This window comes from Muscardinus avellanarius (assembly GCF_963383645.1).
Source record: "Muscardinus avellanarius genome assembly, chromosome: 3".
NCBI classification, from domain to species: domain Eukaryota; kingdom Metazoa; phylum Chordata; class Mammalia; order Rodentia; family Gliridae; genus Muscardinus; species Muscardinus avellanarius.
In genome coordinates this window covers 43,474,346-43,495,288 of record NC_137788.1, presented here as the reverse complement: position 1 = coordinate 43,495,288, position 20,943 = coordinate 43,474,346, and the positions used below count along the sequence as shown (strand labels likewise).

Below are 20,943 nucleotides of genomic sequence, written 5' to 3'. Positions count from 1 at the left end.
AGTAAGTGGGGGTATGCTCGAGTACTCAGAGGATATTGCTTCAGAAGCAGGGAGAAAACATCCATAATATTAAAGGCTTCCCTGGTAATGTCTGATAAATCTTAAAAGAAATTCTGAAAAAAATCAGTTATTCTCAAATACTTTCAAACAGGACTCAGTAATATTAAGAGAAATATCCATCACCTAAAAATGAAAAAGTCAGCCGGGCGTGGTGGCACACGCTTATAATCCCAGCATTTGGGAGGCTGAGACAGGGGAGTTGTGGTTCGTGGCCAGCCTCAGCAACTTAGTGAGGCCCTCTGCAACTCAGGGAGACCTTGTTTAAAAATAAAGAATAAAAAATAGGGATAGGGGGTGGAGCTCGGAGGTAGAATGCTCCTGGGTTCCATCCCCAGTAGGGGGGTGGGGGGATTAATTGATAAAGTCAGCTGGGTGTGGTGGTGCATGCTTGAAATCCCAGTACTTGGGAGGCTGAGACAGGAGGATCACAGGTTGTTAGCCAGCCTTAGCTACATAATGAGGCCCTCTGCAATGAATTGAGACCCTGTTTCAAAATAAAGAGTTAAAAAATAGGGTTAGGGGTGTAGCTTGGAAGTAGAATGCCCTTGGGTTCAAGCCCTACTACTACTACTACAAAAAAAAAAAAAAAAAAAAAAACAGAAAAAGAAAAAAAGTCACAATATTTTGACCCAGTTGAAAATTAGCATTCAAATACCTGGAAAAAAATTTTTGGGCGGGAATAGTAGGTGGATACTGGTAATTGTTATTGAATCCAGAAGCAGTTTAATTCTAAGCCACGCTCCCAGCTCTTTTTATTTTTTTAAATTTATTTTTATCTTTTGGGGCTCTGGGGATTAAATACACAGATAATCTACAGTTGTGCTATACCCCCAGCTCTAATTTTATTTGAAACAGGGTCTCACTAACTTGTAATTGGGTCTCATTAAGTTGCCGAGGCTTGCTGTGAATCTGCAATCCTCCTGTTTCAGTCTCCCAAGTACTAGGATAAAAAGCATGCAGCACCACACCTGACTTTCTTTTTAATTTGAAACAGAATCTTGGTAGGTTGCTAAGAATCTCCCTAATTTGCTGAGACTGGTCAGGAATTTGTGATCCTCCTGTCTGAGTCTACCAACAGGTACTGGGATTACAGGTGTGTGCCACCTTACCCGGCTTTAAAGTGCTTTTTAAAGAAATAGTTTATTTATTTACTTGTGATACTGGGGATTGCACTCAGGGACATTCTACCTCTGAGCCACAACCCCAGCCCTATTTTTACTTACTTATTTGCTTATTTATCTATTTATTATGGTACTGGGGATTGAACCCAGAGACATTCTGCTTCTGAGCTATACCCTCAGCCTCATTTTATTTTTTTAATTAGTTAATTAAAATTTTTTTTGTAGTACTGGGGCAGAACCCAGGGGCTTTTCTATCTCCAGGCTATATTCCCAGACCTATTTTGTACTTTATTTGGAAACAGGGTCTCACTAAGTTGCTGAAAGCCTCAGTAAGTAACTGAGGCTGGCTTCGAACATGAGTAATCCTCCTTTCTCAGCCTCCCAAGCACTGGGATTACAAGCATGCGCCACCACACCCGGCTCAATTAATTTCATTGGGGTGCATTATAGTCTCACATCATAATGTGGGTCATGTTGATAATAGCATATATTTACACAGTACTTGGTGTGCTCTCCCTCCCCTGCTTCCCCTTTTTCCTCCCTCCCAATACTGTAACACATGTATACACATATTCCAATGTAGCTTTTCTATTAATTAACTCAGTCTTCTTCCTTCCCTACCCTTTCTTTCTGGCTTTGCTGAGGTCTCCCCTCCATTATCTGTAGTCCCTCTGGTATCCCTAATACTCCCTAGCTTGCCGAGCATGGTGGCACATGCTTGTAATCCCATCTTTTGGAAGGCTGAGACAGGAGGATTTCGTTTCACAATTTGTGGCCAGCCTCAGAAGCCTCAGATACTTAGTGAGGTTTCTTGCAACTTAGTGAGACACTGGTTCAAAATAAAGAATAAAAAGTAGGGCTGGGGGTGTAGCTTGGAGGTAGAATGCCCCTGGGTTCCATCCCCAGCATCGCAAAAAAAAAATTAGTTTTTATTTTTGAATCGGGTTTATTATGTTGAGGGGGGGGCCTCACTAAGTTGCTGAGTCTGGCTGTGAACCTGTGATCCTCCTATCTCAGCCTCACAAGTAGTAGGATTACAGGTGTGTGCCACCATGCCCAGCTTATTTTATTTATTTTGAAACAGGGTCTAAGTTGCTAGGGGATTTTATAAAGTTGGTGAAGCTAGCTTTGAACCTGTGATCCTCCTGTCTCAGCTTCCCAAGTACTGGTACTACAGGTGTGAGGCATGGTGCTTGGCCACTTTAATTAAAAAAAGGTTTTTTTTGTGGTACTGGAGATTGAATCCAGGGACATTCTACCTCTGAGCTACACCTCCACCCCTATTTTTTATTCTTTATTTTGAAACAGGGTCTAAGTTGTTGAAGGCCTCACTAAGTAGCTAAGGCTGGCTGCAAACCTGCAATTCTCTTGTCTCAGTCTCCCAAGCACTGGGATTAAAAGCTTGCATCGCCACACTTGGCTTCAGTTTAATTTTATACTAACTCCTACATAATACATAGTTTACACTTGCAACATATATTAGTTCAGTTGAGACACATTTCAAGGACTCTAGCCACATGAGTTTAATGGTTATTGAATCAGCACAGACCTAGTTTTATGGTTTTAAGTTTTACTTTAGGTGTTAGCTATTTTGAGTTAACTTTTATATCTGGTGCAAGTTTTGGGTTGAAGTTCAGTTTTTTATATATGGTTGTTTATTAAAACTTTTTATGTAAAATTGTTCTTGGCAATTAGAGAGCTGAAGATTATCCTAAGCACCAAATCTCAGTATTGAAATGCATGTTGTATTATTTTAATTGTCCTTTGTTTTAGGATAACCTGTATTTACTTTGTAATAAATAGTTTTCAAACTGTAGGTAGAGTGGCGTTAGCCATTCATCTACCTATTTGAGCTTGTTACATATGCTATTTGCATTTTTAAGTCTAATTCTCCAGTTCTAAAATTATATTTAAAATACTTTTGTATTTCAGGCATGTACTGGCATTGAAAATATTGATGAAGCTATTACTTTGCTTGAACAAAATAACTGGGATTTAGTGGTAAGTGCTTTTTTCAATCACTGACCAATACTCAAATTTTATGAATTACATAAAATTTTTTTTATTGGTGTGTTATATTAATAGGATACAAGATGGTGGAGATACATGCACATATCACCCAAATTTTATGAATTCTTGAATGTCATTTTTTTGGTACTAGGAATTGAACCTAGGAGTGTTTTACCTTTGAGCTACACACTCAGCCCTTTTTATTTTGAAACAGGTTTTCTCTAAATTGCTGAGGGACTCACCAAGTTGCTGCAGTTGTCCTTGAACCTGTGATCCTCTTTTCTCAGCCTCTCAAGTATTGGGATTACAGGTGTGAGCCACCATGTGGACCTGGCTTTGAATGTCTTTACTACTGTTCCTTGTTGATAGTTCAGCATACTGTAGCCCATCTATAACTATCTGAATCAATAATGTCTATTTGTCATCTCTTTAATATAAAGTCATATTTAGTTGAGTATTAAATTACTATAGTAGATAATTAAAATTATTTTTGAGAAAAGATAATTAAAATAATAAGTGAAATAATTTTTAAAGTTATTCTCTTATCTTCTTGTTTGTTATAGTTCATCTTCCTATGTAGTATTTTGGTGGTAATGTTTGGAAGGAAAGAAAAAGTCAGACTTGCTCAGTGTGTGATTAACATTTTTTGATGGTTCCTTCTTACTTCTTGGAACTTTCAATGATACCTCACTCTAAAATTATTAAAGAAGTAACATTCTGTTGTTTTTTAAAATGAATTTTAGGCATTTTATTAGAGGTGGTTCAGTGTAATTTTTGGGGAGGGCAGCAGAAACTCAAAGGGGAAGGAGTAGCATAGCACTAAACACTTATTGCAAAGCGAATTAAAAATAAATTGTAGTTGAGATTATTTCTTTGAAGATGATTCTTATTTTCCATTTATGCCCAGAAAGGTAAGTATATAGGTAGTGAATTATTGGTATTAAATTCATATTATTTGAGAAGTGTCTTCTTACATTAAAGTATGCTACATGGTGGTTATAAATTAGAGCTGGACGCTAGCATTGACTCACTTTCTATTTTTAGTGTAGAACCTTTTTTTAAAATATATTTTATTTGGAAACAGGGTCTCACTAAGTTGCTGAGAGCCTTACTAAGTAGCTGAGGCTGGCTTTGAACCCGTGCGATCCTCCTGTCTCAGCCTCCCAAGTGCGGGGGTTACAAGCGTGCGCCACCACGCCCGGCCTATATGTGTAATTTTGTGTAATCACAATAGTAGACAGCTCATTATAGTAGTAAACATACTGTGTTAATCTTGAATCAAGAACTCTTTTTCTAACCTCTTATTAATTTATTGGCTATGGCATTGGCCAAGTTACTTCTCTCTGAACCTCTTAATGTCTTTATATCAAATGAAGAGTTTGAATTAGATTATTCTCAAATTCATATGCTGAGTGTTTGTGAAGGGTCTATTACATATATTTTTGTAAAGATTTTATGATAAGCAGCCCATTATGAATACTAGTATAAGCAAACAGTTGGAGAGAACTTTATATGTTTGAATACTTACACACATTCCATTTTGTTGAGTCTTTTGAACAACTTTACAATGTAGAAAGTTGCAGAAGATACTCTTCCACTTTCACAGGTTTGTTCTGTATATATGAAACATCTTCAAGAAATTGAAATCCAATAAGCTTCAGCAGGTCCAGGAGTGATATTTAACATGCATGTGATAACTCAGAGCTAAGTGAAATAAAGTGAGAACAAATATTAACCTAGCCACACTACATTTTAAGTAACTCAGTGCTCTTCGAAAATGATTTTTGAACTTTGTACTCAATTTCTGCTCTAGTTTGCTGCCAGAGCTGACATTGCTGTTTTTTTTTTTTTTAGAAGAATCGATTCAGAGTGCTTGTATTTCTCTTTAACTACATATTCCAACCTGAGACAAAAATGGAACAAATCAGTACATATATTTCTATATTGTTAATGAATTTCATGTTTTCAATTCTAATTTTGTACTGAAATCTTATAGTAAAGTGACGTACGTTAAAGAGTCAAACTGAGAAGAGTTGTGTATAATACCTACTCACTTTATGAGGTATTTCTCAAAAATGCCTTGTTCTATTCCTCCTCACCACCACCATCATCCTTTTCCTCAAAGGATGTGGAGGTGCTTTGAGACAGTTCATTCCACCAATTTTTACTTTTGAGGAAACACATTTTAATGAATATCCTACAATTCTGTAGGAGAGTTTCTTTCACCATTCTGCTCAGGATGTGGTTGTAGAGGTCCTTGAATGGGTACTGCTTCTCTACTTTATACACTCTTATGGACACCTTTAAGTTTTATGAATGGTTAGTCTAGACAGTGACATGATGAGTCTCTGTTCTCCTGAGAAAGCAGCCCAGTGTTGGGCACTGCCCATCAGTGGCCTTCAGACAGCTGGCTTATATTGTACAGATGCTTGCTATGATAAGAGAGAAGTTACTGTGAAGGAATATTCCATCATATCAATTTTTCTTCCTTTGCTATTGCCTTCTTTGTTTCCCTGGCCCTTAGGGACCATAAGGACAGTAGATTTAGAATTATTCAGTTTCTCAGGTTTCATCCTGACAATCATATTCCTTCTAATGTTTCTCCTTTTTTTGATCCTCATAGCATTTTCAAATAGTAGGCTGGTAGTAAGTAACAGTTTATTTTAAATGATGAGAAACGAGAAGCTGAGGCTCAACATAGTTAAACTGTCAGATCATATAGCTGCTAAGGAGTAAGTGATGCTGAACCCAGGTGAGTCACTCAATAAGGAATTTTCATAACTTATAAAATCACAGTTTAAGATTAATAAAAATATCAATCAAGTTTCCTGTATCCAGTGTGCCATTCATCTCTGAACTATTTTTTATTTCCTATCACTCACAGATAATTTTACATTAAGTGAAAGAGGTTTTGCTGTAGTCACATACTGATTTACACTAAGCATTTTTATGCTTCACTTTCAAATAGATTATAAGACTGGAGGAAACGAATTGTGCTTCTTGCTAATTTTGTCTTTGGCACATGGTAGTTGCTTAATAAATACCTGTTTGACTGGTTTTATTATTAGCAAACTTACTTTTATGTCTAGTTCTTTTCCATCATTTGGATATTTTAAAGTCTTTTCAGTTAAGACTGTTGACATTGATTTTATTTTTCCTTTTCTGGCAAACAGGTTTGAGGAAAAGGATGATGGTGGTGGTAAGGATAAGCAGGTACATGAGGAATAGAATAGGGCATTTTTGAGAAATTCTTTTCACAAATTATTGTTTGCAATTTTTAAAGCATCTCATTAAAGATATTTTCCTGTTTGTTTTTTGCTAGTACCATTCTACCATAAAAAAGCGCATGGTATAATTAACTTATTTGAAAGTTTTTCTGAGTTCTGCTCAGGAAAAAAACCTCAAGGTGACAAAAGATGACTACTATTTTAAAGTGTAATTCAGTAGTATGAAAAAATCATATTTACCTTTCAAAGGAAAACCTGGGTTGTTACAAACATGATATGATGCTCTCAGGTTACTAAACTCATATTAGGTCACATTAGCAAACTCGAACTGAGGTCACAGTTTTACTCCTGACTGCAACTTGTTGTTCTATTTATTTTCACATTGGATTTTGCTCCATATGATGTAGTTCTTTTTAAATATAATCTAGTTCTAGGATTACTTTATTGCATGAATTAAACGTCTTTTATAAAACCTATGTTAAGCCGGACGTGGTGGCACATGCTTGTAATTCCAGCATTTGAGAGGCTGAGACCGGAGGATCGCAGTTCGTGGACAGCCTCAGCTACTTAAATGAGGCCCTCCGGAACTCAGTGAGACCCTGCTTCAAAGATAAAGAATAAAAAATTGGGCAGGGGGTGTAGGTCGGAGGTCAAATGCCTCTGGGTTCCATCCCCAGATCCGCAAAAAAACTAAAAAATAATCTATGTTAAGTAAATGCTCAGAGGCTTTACAACCTAATAAAATGTGCTATATTAATCACATACTGGGAAATGATGTCATCTAGAGTTAAATACAGTTTGGGAGTATGTGGCAAACCCAATCAGCTCTCCATATCGGTGAGTTCTGCCTTGTGTCATTGAATTCAGTGAACCTTGGGTTGATATTGAGAAAAAAATTGTCTCTGTACTGAATGTATAGATTTTTCCCCTACTTATTATTCTCTAAACAATGTAGTATAACATCTACTTACATAGTATTTATAGTATTTTACATAGCATTTGTTAGATATTATAAATAATCCAAGATGGGCATGGTGGGGCACGCATTTGGGAGGCTTAGACTTGAGGATCGTGGTTCGCAGCTAGCCTCAGCTTAGTGAGGCCCTTTGTAACTCAGTGAGACCCTATTTCAAAAATAATAAAAAATAGGGCTGGAGGTGTAGCTCACAGGTAGAATGTTCCTAAATTTCATCCCCAGCACACCCCCCTCCCTACATACACACACAAATCTGAAGGTGATTTATTTAAAGTATATGGGAGAATGTTCATAGGTTATATGCAAATACTGTGCTATTATATATAAATGACTTGAGGATCTGCAAATTTTGGTTTCCATGGGGTAGGGATGTCAGTGTCTTGAAACCAATTCTTTAAAAATACCTAGAGATAGTTGAATTTACTGCCTTTTCATTTCTAACACTACTTATTGAAACTATGTTTTAGAATAGCTAAACTACTTTAATGAAATAGTAGGGATTTAACTGTTAGGAAACTAATTTAAAGCCTTTATGCTAATTCTGAAAGAGGCAGTAGATGTTTCTTGTGAGTCAGCTATTTAAAAGAAAATAAAAGTATATATGTATGTATGTATGTATGTATGCATGTATGTATTCATTTATTTATTCATGAAGTACTAGGGATTGAACCCAGGAACATTGTACCTCTGTGCTACATCCCTAGCCCTATTTTATTTTTTATTTGACAAAATAAAAAATTAGTCATTTTTTTTTTTTGGTGTGTGTGTAACTCAGGGGCATTCTACATGAGATACACCTCCAGCCCTATTTTTTTCTTTTTTTTAAGTTTTTTTTTTTTTTTTTTTTTTTTTGGTGGTACTGGGGTTCCTGGAAGCCCTTCTTCCTCCGGGCTACACTCCCAGACCTATTTTATATTTTTGAAACAGGGTCTCTTACGCCAGCACGGCTGGCTTCGAACCTGCGCGATCCTCCTGTCTCAGCCTCCCAAGCGCGGGGATTACAAGCGTGCGCCACCACGCCTGGCTTTTTAAGTTATTTTTTTTTGTGGGTCTGGGGATGGAACCCAGGAGCATTTGACCTCTGAGCTACACCCCCTGCCCAATTTTTTATTCTTTACTTTGAAATAGGGTCTCACTAAGTTGCGGAGGGCCTCACTAAGTAGCTGAGGCTGTCCTCGAACCGCAATCTTCTGGTCCCAGCCTCCCAAATGCTGGGATTACAAGCATGTGCCACCACGCCCGGCTTCTTTTTTATTTTTTTATTTTTAATTAATTAATTAATTAATTAATTTATTTATTGGTGGTACTGGGGGTGGAACCCAGAGGCAGCCAAGCTATACTCCCAGACCTATATTATATTTTATTTGGAAACAGGGTCTCACTAAGTTGCTGAGAGCCTCACTAAGTAGCTGAGGCTGGCTTTGAACTTGTGCGATCCTCCTGTCTCAGCCTCCCAAGTGCGGGGATTACAAGCATGCGCCACCACGCCCGGCTTCTTTTTTATTTTTAAATTCTTTATTTTGAAACAGGATCTCACTAAGTTGCAGAGGATCTCACAAAGTAGCTAAGGTTGTCCACGAACCCATGATCTTCCTGTCGCAGCCTCCCAAGTACTGGGATTACAAGCTTGTGCTACCACACCTGGCTCTTATTTTTTATTTTGAAACAGGTTCATGCTAGATTGATGGGAACCTCATTACTTGCTGAGGTTGTCCTTGAACCTGCTATCCTCCTGTCTCAGCTTCCCAAGTACTGAGATTACAGACATATGCCACCATACCCGATGTCATTTTGTTTTTAAAATTGTTCATATCAACCGGGTGTGGTGGTGCACACTTGTAATCCCTGAGTTTGGGAGGCGGAGACAGGAGGATTACACAGGTTCGAAGCCAGCCTCACTGATTTAAGAGATCCTGTTTCCAAATAAAAAGAATATAAAATAGGTCTGGGAGTATAGCCTGGAGGTATAAGGGTTTCCAGGAATCCCATACTACCAAAAAAAAAAATTGTTCATATCAGTCAGAGGTGCTTTGTATACTTGATACTTGATTTTTGCGGTACTGGTGATTGAACCCAGGGGCATTCTACCTCCTAGCTATATCCCCAGCCCTATTTGTTATTCTTTATTTTGAAACAGGGTCTTACTAAGTTGTGGAAGGCCTCACTAAGTAGCTGAGGCTGGCTGCGAACCTGTGCTTCTTTTGTCTCAGCCTCCCAAGTAGTGGGAATACAAGCATGTACCACCATGCCCGGCTAGTTATCTTGATTGTAAAAATGTTTTTTTTTTTTCAACACTTGTCCTATGATTTTATTTTATTTTATTTTTTACAGTACTGGGGATAGAACCCAGGGGCATTCTACCTCCGAGCTACACCCCAACCCTATTATATACATTATTTCACTGAGTTGCGGAAGTCCTCACTAAGTGGCTGAGGCTGTCTGTGAACCGTGATCCTCCTCTCAGCCTCCTGAATGCTGGGATTACAAGTGTGCACCACCACACCCGGCTGGCCCATGATATTTAACTAACTTATTTCTATTACTGGAAGTGGTTTAAACAAAATATCAATACAGCAAAGTCAGTTGTTTAGCACACCTGTAAATATGATTACTTGGCAGTTCTTATTGCTGGTTCCAAGGATCAGTTGACAAAAATCAATGCGCACTTGGAAAATAAAATAAAATATGGCAGTTTAAATTCTTTTAATTTTTTACATGTTGGCTGCCAGTTTTGAAAAGAAACAGTGCTACTTATTGATAACAAATGCTTTAAAAATTTACTTATAGTTTTATATCTTTAAGTAAAAGGTTAATGTACAAGCCATCCAAAATAATATTCATATGCAACATTTATATTTTGTATATATTTTCTACTTTCTTTCTTTTCTTTTTCTGTAGTACTGGGCATTGAACCCAGGGGCATTCTACCTATAAGCTATACCTTCAGCCCTATTTTTTATTCTTTATTTTGAAACAGGGTCTCACTAAGCAGTGGAGAGCATCACTATGTAGCTGAGGCTGGCTGAGAACCTGTGATCCTCGTCTCTCAGTCTCACAAGTATTGTGATTACAAGTGTGCGCCACCATGCCTGGTTCATTTTTCATTTTTAATCCAGCTACTTTTGGATTTTATTTGATTTGTACTTAATGCTCTAATATTTTTTCTTATATTTCAAGTTTACTAAATACTTCATCTTTTAGGCTTGGTTTATTCTTATACTTTATAGCCCAGCATGGCGGCACATGCCTATAATCTCTGTACTTGGGAGGCTGAGATGGGAAGATCACAGGTTCAAGGTCATCTCCAGCAATTTAGTGAGGTGCCTCGGCAAATTAGTGAGATTCTGTTTTTAAATAAAAAATAAAATAGAGCTGGGGGTGTAGTTTCGAGGTAAAATGTCTCTGGGTTTAACCTCCAGTACCAAAAACAAACAAAGGAAGAAAAAAAAAAAAGAAAAGGAATACTTAACTATATTGCCAGGCATGGTGGTGCATGCCTATGATCTCAGTGCTTGGGATATTAAGACAGGAGAATTGCAGGTTTGTGGCCAGCCTCAGCAATTTAAGCAAGACCTTTGGCAACTTAGTGAGACTCTTGTTTTAAAATAAAAAATAAAATAGGGCTGGGGATGTAGCTCAGAGGTAGTTCCTGGGTTCAGTCCCTAGAAACACAAAAGAAAAGAAGAGAAAAATAAAAGATTTGCAGCTGTGGATGTGCCTGGGCTTTCATGGGCATGGTTGGCATCTTGCAGATGCAACAGCATAGTGTGAACATTCATCACTGGCAGGCTGCACACAGGAGCTTGGCAAAGGGAGTCAGAGTGCTGCTGAGCTGGCAAGGAGGTCTGTGGGCCACATCGTTTCTGTGTTGAAAAGGTCATGGAAAGATGGTTGCCAGGCTAAGACTGCAAGGTTGTGGAGGGACCATGTTCAATGCCCATGAATGGGGACACTGAATGTCCTCATACTTATACTTCTAGCTCCCACATTTCAATCAGAAACCATAGGAGAGCCTCTTCCTTTTGCAATGTCCTTCTGGTGCCCTTTACTCAGAAGGCTTGATACCATCTTCACTTTAAATGAGAGAAAGATGTAAAATGATTTCTTTTTTCCTGTTTATACCCCCTTAAATCATAGAACATAATTGAAGGGTGCTTTTGGAGCTGAGAGCCAATAAATCGGTAACTGACATAGATGGAAATATTGGGTGAGATAGGATGCTACTGTTGACTAGTTAGTGAAAGCCCCACCACATTTTATATATCTGTACATTTATTTATTTATTTATTTATTTATTTATTTATTTATTTATTTGCAGGTCTGGGGATGGAATCCAGAGGCATTTGACCTCCGAGCTACACCCCCAGCCCTATTTTTTATTCTTTATTTTGAAACAGGGTCTCACTGAGTTGCGGAGGGCCTCACTAAGTAGCTGAGGCTGTCCGCGAACCTTGATCCTCCTGTCTCAGCCTCCCAAATGCTGGGATTACAAATGTGCGCCACAACACCCGGCTTATCTGTACCTTTAAAAACCTTTGGTTTGCAGTGTCCTTCCTTGGTACTTGAAGCCTTGTCTTTCTCCCAACCTCTACAACATTTATCTTGCTTTAGACACATACTCTGTTTTAATCTTGACCATATCTTCATCTTTACCAACCACTTCCACCTCTTGGGAATCTTAATTTCTGGCATCCTTCTTTTCTGACACAATCTTGTATCCTTTATTTAATAAGCTGACTTGGAAAATCCTTCAAGCAGTCCAGGATGTGTAATTCATCGGTCCTACTACTTTTCCATTGCTTTTCAGATCCTGTGTATCTACTTCCCTGACTAGATTTCTCAGTTTCATTATTGTATTGACAATGCTCCTGGAGCAAGACTTGAAGCCCAGGTCTTCAGGCTCTAGATTCAGATTCCACTCTACTATAGATGACATACAGTTTTAACTCTTAAGCCAATTCTTTTGCATTATGTTTTCCTGTGTGCAAAGGCAGTTCATAGTATTTAGAATATTAAGGTTTATGGAATTATATCCAGGTTTAACTGGAAAAACTAAGTTGCTTCTAAATGTTTCTGCCTTATAACTATGTTTGTTTCAAAATGTCTTAAAATCAGTTGTGATTGCTAGTAGTAGTTTAAGTAGCTAATTTTGGGTTTTGGTTTTAGACAAAGATAGGTGGCATTGGATAATATCTTTATTCCTGTCATGTGCCATGGTGTTTTATAAAGCTAGTATATAATTCCAAAATGAGTTGATTTTTTTTTTATTTTTTTTTTTTGTGGTACTGGGGATGGAACCCAGGAGCATTCTACTTCTGAGCTACACTCCAGTCCTATTTTTTATTCTTTCTTTCTTTTTATTTATTTGTTTATTTATTTGCGGTACTGGGGATAGAACCTAAGTGCATTCTACCTCTTGAGCGAAATCCCCAGCCCTATTTTTTATTCTTTATTTTGAAACAGGGTCTCACTGAGTTGGAAAGAGCCTCCCTAAGTAGCTGAGGCTGTCTTCAAACCGTGACCCTCCTGTCTCGGCCTTCCAAATGCTGGGATTACAAGTATGTGCCACCTTGCCTGGCTCAAAATGAGTTTATCTTATGAATAGTTAAAATATATGAGTTCCTAAATGTGCTACCACTCTTTGGGTACTGGGATTGAATCCAGGGGGATTCTGCATCTTAACTATACTCTCAGCCCTTTTGATTTTGAAGCTAAGTTACTGAGGATGGCTGGAACCTGTAATCCTCCCGTCTCAGACTCCTGAGAACTGGGATTACAGGCAGGTGCCACCGCCACCCCTACTGTGTTACCACTTTTCTAGGCCAGGGTAAGTAGCAGTGAATAAGATAAATAAAATTCATGCTGTTATTGGAACTTAGTTTCTTGGGTAGATGGGAGTAGGATAACATTTATTAAGAAAATTTATATGTAACATAATTTTAGAAGATAATAAGTTCCATGAATTCTATGAAGAAAACTGAACAGAATAATGGGATATAGTGCTTAAAGTTATAGAGGTGAATTTTCCTTTTCTTTTATCTTGTGAAACAGGAGATTGAATTGAGGGGCATTCTGCCTCTGAGCTACTCCCCTGGTCCTTTTTATTTTTTGTTTTGAAACAGGGTGTGCCACAATGCCTGATTTACAAGGTGAGATTTTATATTGTAAAGTCAAGTAAGTTTATTTTATGGAGTAATGTTTTAGCTGAGACCTGAATGAGGAGCCAACCATGTTGAAGGTATGAGGTAGAAGCACTTTGAAGACTGAGGGAAGAGCAGAAGCAAAGGGCTGAGGTGAGAGCAAACGTGTGTTTGAGGAGACGATAGGAATCTGATGTGGTTAGAGTATGTGGTGAAAGAAGGAATGTGATAGGAAGAGAGGCTAGAGCAGAGGTAGGAGTCTGATTTTGTGAGATTTTATAGTTGAGGATTTTTTTTTTTTTTTTTTTGGTGGTACCGGGGTTCCTGGAAGCCCTTCTACCTCTGGGCTACACTCCCAGACCTATTTTATATTTTTATTTGGGAACAGGGTCTCTTAAACCAGCGCAGCTGGCTTCTGCGTGATCCTCCTGTCTCCGCCTCCCAAAGAGCAGGGATTACAAGCATGCGCCACCACACCTGGCATAGTTGAGGATTTTGTGTGTATCAGTTATGTCAGAATCCCAAAATGATTTTCTTTGTTTATGTATCTAATATTTAAGTACATACTTAAAAATGATCCTAAAATTATATTAGTTTGGATTAAAAGTTGTGTACTCTTATTATAGGCCTCAAGTGGCAAGTGACATAATATGTGCCAATAAGAAAACAATGCAAGAACTCATTATTTCAAGGAAATCATTACCCAGACCTGGTGTTTTTCTTTGTGCCTACCTGCTTTTTACCATTTGAACTATGTAGATGTAGGAACTCACACTCTTGGGTTTAACATTGGAATCAAAGTATTCATTTAAGTTTCAGTGTGAAAGATCTAATACTTCTAGTTAGTGTGTGTTGTGGAATTCAGCACAATTAGTGTATCTGGATCCAACAATCTTCATTAGATTGATGAATCTCAATATACTTAGATAAAATATAGCAAGGCCTTACATATTGGTCAGTAAGTGAAGTGAAATCTAGAATCCCAAGGAAGTTAGAAAGTCTAATGAGGCCCTTGCATTCCTAGTCAGTCAGGAAATGTAACAGAATCCCAAACTCTTACTTATTCTGGAAATGTAATGATCCAGCATTCGCAGTCAGGAAATGTAATGGTCTAGCACTTAGCCAGATATTGCTTAGCAAATGGTATGAAGGGTAGATGGAAAGGAAACAAACTAATGGTCCAAGTAAAGTTTTAGAATCATTATTCAGCTTATGCTTTTGATTAATGCCTTTAAAATTTTATGTCCCATATCTGGGTTTTCTTTTTTCCTTAATAACTTATAACATTTTTTTTACTATTTGGCTTTTTATTCTTTCTAGTTATTTCCATTTTTTTTAATTGGCTCATTATAATTGTATACAATAGGTTTGTCGTGATAGGTTTACATATGCACATAACATTATTTGGTCTTTTTCCTTTCTGGTATCTTCCCTTCTGGAGAATAACCAAGCCCTTCTACTACTCTACTGGTCTCCTATTTTCATATGGTCCGTTTTAAAAACATTTGAGAGAAAACATGCAGCCCCTGGTTTTCTGAGCCTGGCTTATCTGACGTAGGTCAGTGTCCTCCAGTTCCATGCATTTTCCTGCAAATGACACAACCATTCTTCATTATGGCTGAGTGAAACTCCATTGTGTGTGTGTGTGTATATATATATATAAAATCAAATTCATTAGGAAAGAATCATGCCTTTATGATTTGAATTTTTTAGAGGTGGTAGAGGCTCTTCATGGTTTTAAGGACATACAGTTAAAGGAGGTTTTCCTTTCCCAGCTCTGCTTCCTATTATTTTCATAAAGTTGATGACTCAATTGAATTTCCAGATTGGATAGGTGTTTCACACATATTGTTAAGGGTCAGTGTTAGATCACAGAATTATTCTCTAGTTGTCTTTTTTTGTGTGGTGGTGGTACTGAGAATTAAACTCGGGGATTCTACCTCTGAGCTACACTCCCAGTCCTATATTTTTTCTTTTTCTTTTCTTTTTCTTTTGAAACAAAGTCTCACTGAATTGGAGTTGTGGAGGCCCTCACTAAGTAGCTGAGGCTGTTTGTTAACCACAATCCTCCAGTCTCACCTCCCGAATGCTGGGATCACAAGCATGTGCCACCAAACCTGGCTATCTCAGCCCTATATTATTTTTGGTTTTGAAACAGGTCTCTCTACATTGCTGAGGTTGGTCTTGACCCTGTGATCCTCCTGTCTCAGTCCAATTGATGTCTTTAAATTTATATCATAACAGTTAAATTGATGAGGTTTATAAGCCACATTATAGTAAACAATAGATTTCACATTAAAATTATGGCATGTTAAAATTTTATATAGAAATATATATGTAGTATTCTTGCCAAATATGTTTTAGTTGAGTGTAATTATGAGGAAACAGATACATAGAAATTGTGTACCAGTCTATAAGATAGAGGCTTTAAGATTGTTAATGATGTGTAAAACAAAATTAAGCAAATGATAGGGAAGCTATTTTATTTTATTTTATTTTAATATTTATTTTTGGTGGTAATGGGGATGGAACCCAGAGGCCCTCTACGTCTGGGCTACACTCCCAGACCTATTTTATATTTTATTTGGAGACAGGGTCTCTTAAGCCAGCTGAGGCTGGCTTCGAACCCGCACGATCCTCCTGTCTCAGCCTCCCAAGTGCAGGGATTACAAGCGTGCGCCACCACGCCCAGCTTATTTTATTTTATTTTGTTGGTGGTACTGGGGGTGGAACCCAGGGGCTTTCTACCTCTGGGCTATACTCCCAGACCTATTTTCTATTTTATTTGGAAACAGGGTCTCACTAAGTTGCTGAGAGCCTCACTAAGTAGCTGAGGCTGGCTTCGAACCTGTGTGATCCTCCTGTCTCAGCCTCCCAAGCGCTGGGATTACAAGCGAGTGCCACCACGCCCGACTGGGAAGCTATTTTAGATAAAAACAAAACATCAAAATACAATGCTTGATCCCTAAGTGGATCTAGAGCCAAAAGAAGAACAAGAAAAATGGTACACATTTCTAAAGGAACAATTAGGAGAGTTGGAAAATTTGATTATGCACTATATCATGGATGTAATATAGTGTTAACATTAAATATGTCAAATTTGATATTGATATTATAGTTTTGTAAGAGATTACCTTCATAAGATGAAATCCTGGGATAGTGTAATAATGTTTGCTCTGTGTGTGTGTGTGTGTGTGTGTGTGTGTGTGTGTGTGTGTGTGTGGAGAGAGAGAGAGAGAGAGAGAGAGAGAGAGAGAGAGAGAGAGAGACAGACAGACAGACAGACAGAGAGAGACAGAGAGAGCAGAGGCAGGCAGGCAGGCTGGGGATTGAACTGAACCCAGGATCATTCTACTTCCATGCTAAATTCTCAGAACCCCCTTTTTTTATATTTTGTTCTGAAAAAGGGTCTTGCTAAGTTGTTGAAGACCTTGTTAAGTTACTAAGGCTGGCTGGACTCCTCCTGTCCTAGCCTCCCACTGGGATTATAGGTGTATACCTCCATGCTTGGCAAAAAATATTTATTTTAAATTGACAAATAGAAATTCTGTATGCTTTTGGAGCTGCAATTTATTTTCAGATGTTCCGGAAAGAAAAGGTATGTTTGGTCAGAGGAATGAAAGTAAATTTGACAGTGTTAACAATTCCCAAATTAATTTAAAAATTATTAGTTTTCATTGTACTATTCTTTTTTTTTCTTCTGTAGCTTCACATTTTTCCAAATGATAAAGTTAGCTAGGTGTGGTTGGTGCATGCACACTAAAAACAAAAAAAACGTGAGCATAAAATTCTCATAAAGAATAAATTTTGCCATTAGGATGGGGCTACTTACTTAATTTGATCTGACTTTTGTCTTTAATGTTATCCTTTGCAAGAGGCTATTGTGTTCAATAATTTATATGTTCAATAATTACTGATTTATTTTCTACATTTTAATATTGTTACTCTATGGCTTTAGAGTATTTTACAGTTTAAAGACCATACATAGAGGATTTATATATCACTTTGTTCCCGATGTGACTTATATAAGATAGATGGTTTCCTCATTTTACAGATGAATAGTTTTAGAGAAGTATGTCCAAGCTCATAACCAGCTACCTTCATGCCCACACTTCTCTCCTAGCTTTGGCATTTTCCCTGTCTAATCATCCATTATTAGACATTTCAACATGAATGTCCCACGTGTATATTAAAGACAGCGTACTACAAGTTTGTTCTTACTTTATATCATTGTTTGGCGAATGGTTCCTTGGTCTACCAAGGTGAATGAGCCAGGCATTTGGGAACCATCCAGTAATTTCTATTCTGCTACCTAATTGACTCTGAGGTAGGATAGAAGAAATTAAAGAAATAGGCAGAAAGTAGTCATAAAGGAAGGAGGAGGTAATAAGATTTTAATACAAAAGTTCCTTATGCTTTTCCAGGCCTGTCACTCCCTAAACTTGTCTCTTTCTTCCAAGCCTTGTCACTCTCAAAGTGATTTGCAAATATATTGAGAGGAACTATGTTTTTTTTTTTTTTTTTTTTGCGCGGATGTGGGGTAGAACCCAGGGGCATTCGACCTCCGAGCTACACCCCCTGCCCAATTTTTTATTCTTTACTTTGAAACAGGGTCTCGCTGACTTGCAAAGGGCTTCACTAAATAGCTGAGGCTGTCCGGGAACCGTGATCCTCCGGTCTCAGCCTCCCGAATGCTGGGATTACAAGCATGCGCCACCACGCCTGGCAATGTTTTTTTTAATTTACTGCTTCATATTCTCCCTGCTGTTTTGTATATTCATGCCACTATTCTGTGTACTCACACATTATATCTGTCTCCTATAGTTCTATAACAAATTGCTAAAACCTTGCTGGCTTAAAATGATTGAAGTTTATCCCCTTATAGTTCTTTGATCCAGAAATCCAGATCAAGGTGTTGTTAATGCCACAATCTCTCTGAAAGATCTAGGGGACATTCTTTCTTTGCCTCCTCCAGTTTGTGGTATCATAACAGTGTTTGCTTCCATCTTTACATGGCTGCCTTTTCTGTTTTCTTCCTTTCTCTTTTTCTTTTTGTCTCTGATAAGGGCATTCTAACAGAATTTAGGGCCCAGCTTTTCAGAATTATCATTTCAATCTTTGTCTTAATTATATATGAAAAGACCCTATTTCCAAATAAGGTTACAGTTTTAGGTTCTGGGTGGGCAGGGCATTTTTGAGTATAGTATTCAACCCATTATGGTAAGATACTACCATTTCCAAGAACTCTTGTCAGTTGGACATTGTTTTTTTATGATCATATTAATTACTTTACTTAACAAACATTTAATGTACCATATTGCTGTACCAGAGGCAGGTTTAGAGAAAGATGGACCAGATAGAGTCCTTGTTCTTAACGTAGCTCCCGATGTCATTGGAAGGCATATAGAGGCACCCATATCTATAATGCAATATGACCACCTGGACAATAGAAGCTTAAACATAGTGCTCTACATAGGACAGATTTTGTGAGTTAGGAAAGATGTAATAGAGTTATTCTTGAAGGAAGACAAAGCACTTACTAAGACAGGTAATATATGGTATAAAGGCATTATGGATTGAAAATTGGTTTAAGAAGCAACATATTCTTTTTTTATTTTTATTTATTTATTTTTTATTTTGGTGGTACTGGGGTTCCTGGAAACCCTTTTACCTCCGGGCTACACTCCCAGACCTGTTTTTATATTTTTTAAATTTGGAAACAGTGTCTCTTAAGCCAGCGAGGGTGGCTTCGAATCTGCACGATCCTCCTGTCTCTGCCTCCCAAGCGTGGGGATTACAAGCGTGTGCCACCATGACCGGCAGAAGAAACAACATATTCTTAAATGTTACTGGATCCTAGTAGATATAGAAGAAAGATAATAAATAGAAAACTTCTGTTTTCTTAAAGCTTTAATTTCCTGGGCCTGGGTTGTAATATCTAATAGTCCAGTGAGCATGGTGGCAAAGCTAACACTATATTAAATTTCTCCAAATTCTTTTCACAGTACTCCTTCTCAAACAGAAAGCTAGATTTTCTAGTCACTTAGAAGCTGAATTTTTATCCCTCTCTTTTTCCCTCTGATTCCTTTCTCTTCCAAGTTGTTTATTTTTGGTGGTACTAGGGGTGGAACCCAGAGGCTTTCTACCTCTGGGCTATATTCCCAAACCAATTTTTTATATTTTATTTGGAAACAGGGTCTTGCTAAGTTACTGAGACCCTCACTAAGTAGCTAAGGCTGGCTTTGAACCTGTGTGATACTCCTGTCTCAGCCTTCCAAGTGTGGGGATTATATGTGTGCCCCACCACGCCCAGCTGTATTTATTTATTTAGTGGTACTGGGGATAGAACCCCAGGGGCTTTCTTCCTCTGGGCTATACTCCCAGACCTATTTTATATTTTGTTTGGAAGCAGAGTCTCATTAAGTTGCTGAGAGCCTTGCTAAGTAGTTGAAGTTGGCTTTGAACCTGCGCGATCCTCCAGTCTCAGCTCCCCAAATCCTGGGATTACAAGCATGCGCCACCACGCCCAGCTTTGGCCTGTTTGATTAAAAAAAAAATTGGTTCCTGCCTAGTCATGGCAGTGCATACTGTAATACTGGTCCTTGGGAGGCAGAGACAGGAGGATTGGTGGTTTAAGCCCAAACTTGGCAACTTAGTGAGACTCTGTTTCAAAGTAAAAACTAAAATAGAAACTGGGGTGGTGGCACACACTTGTAACCCCAGCGCTTGGGAGGCTGAGACAGGAGGATTGCATAGGTTCAAAGCCAGCCTCAGCTACTTAGTGAGGCTCTCAGCAATTTAGTGAGACCCAGTTTCCAAATAAAGTATAAAACAGGTCTGGGAGTATAGCCTGGAGATAGGATAGCTCCTGGGGTTCCATTTCCAGTACCACCACCCAAAAAAAAAAAAAAAAAAAAAAAAAAGAGGCTGGAGGTGTAGCTCAGAGGTAGAATACCCTTGGGTTCAATCCTCAGATTTAGTTCATATTACTAATAGAATTTCTTTGTTCTAGAAAAATTATAGAAATTTGCATAATTTCAGTAGTTTTTTGATGGATAGTTTTTCATTTTTAAAAGTTTTAAAAATATATTGAGTTTTAAAAATATATTCAGTTTTTATTGTAAAGTGAGAAGAGAAGCCATTACAGTTGGCAAACAAGATTTTTAGCCTTGGAAAAAGCTGATCTATTTGATACATACTAACAAATTCTGTTCATATTATTAAATGTTGATTGGTAAAAATTGGGGAAAAGTCTTTTTGTATAGGGTATTGAATCCAGTTTTTTTTTTTTTTTTTTTTGGTATAGAGTTATTTAACCCCAAACTATACTATCAGCCCTTTTTATTTTCAATTTAAAACAGGGTCTTTTAAAGTTCCTTAGGCTTGTCTTGAACCTATGGTCTCTTATC

The 20,943-nt window shown here is 37.8% G+C and overlaps 1 protein-coding gene across 2 annotated transcripts in view; it reads left to right on the top strand.

Annotated features, from left to right (window-relative positions):
* Positions 1-20,943, top strand: part of FAF1 (Fas associated factor 1) — a gene marked incomplete at both ends in the record, with an annotated part of 358,834 nt that overhangs the window by 28,817 nt on the left and 309,074 nt on the right. The window contains one exon of one of the 2 annotated variants that reach the window (XM_080690990.1): positions 3,114-3,179. In XM_080690990.1, the coding sequence (XP_080547116.1) occupies positions 3,114-3,179 (66 nt within the window). Of the gene's footprint in view, positions 1-3,113; positions 3,183-20,943 lie in introns of both variants that reach the window. The other variant, XM_080690989.1, reaches the window with a different exon arrangement.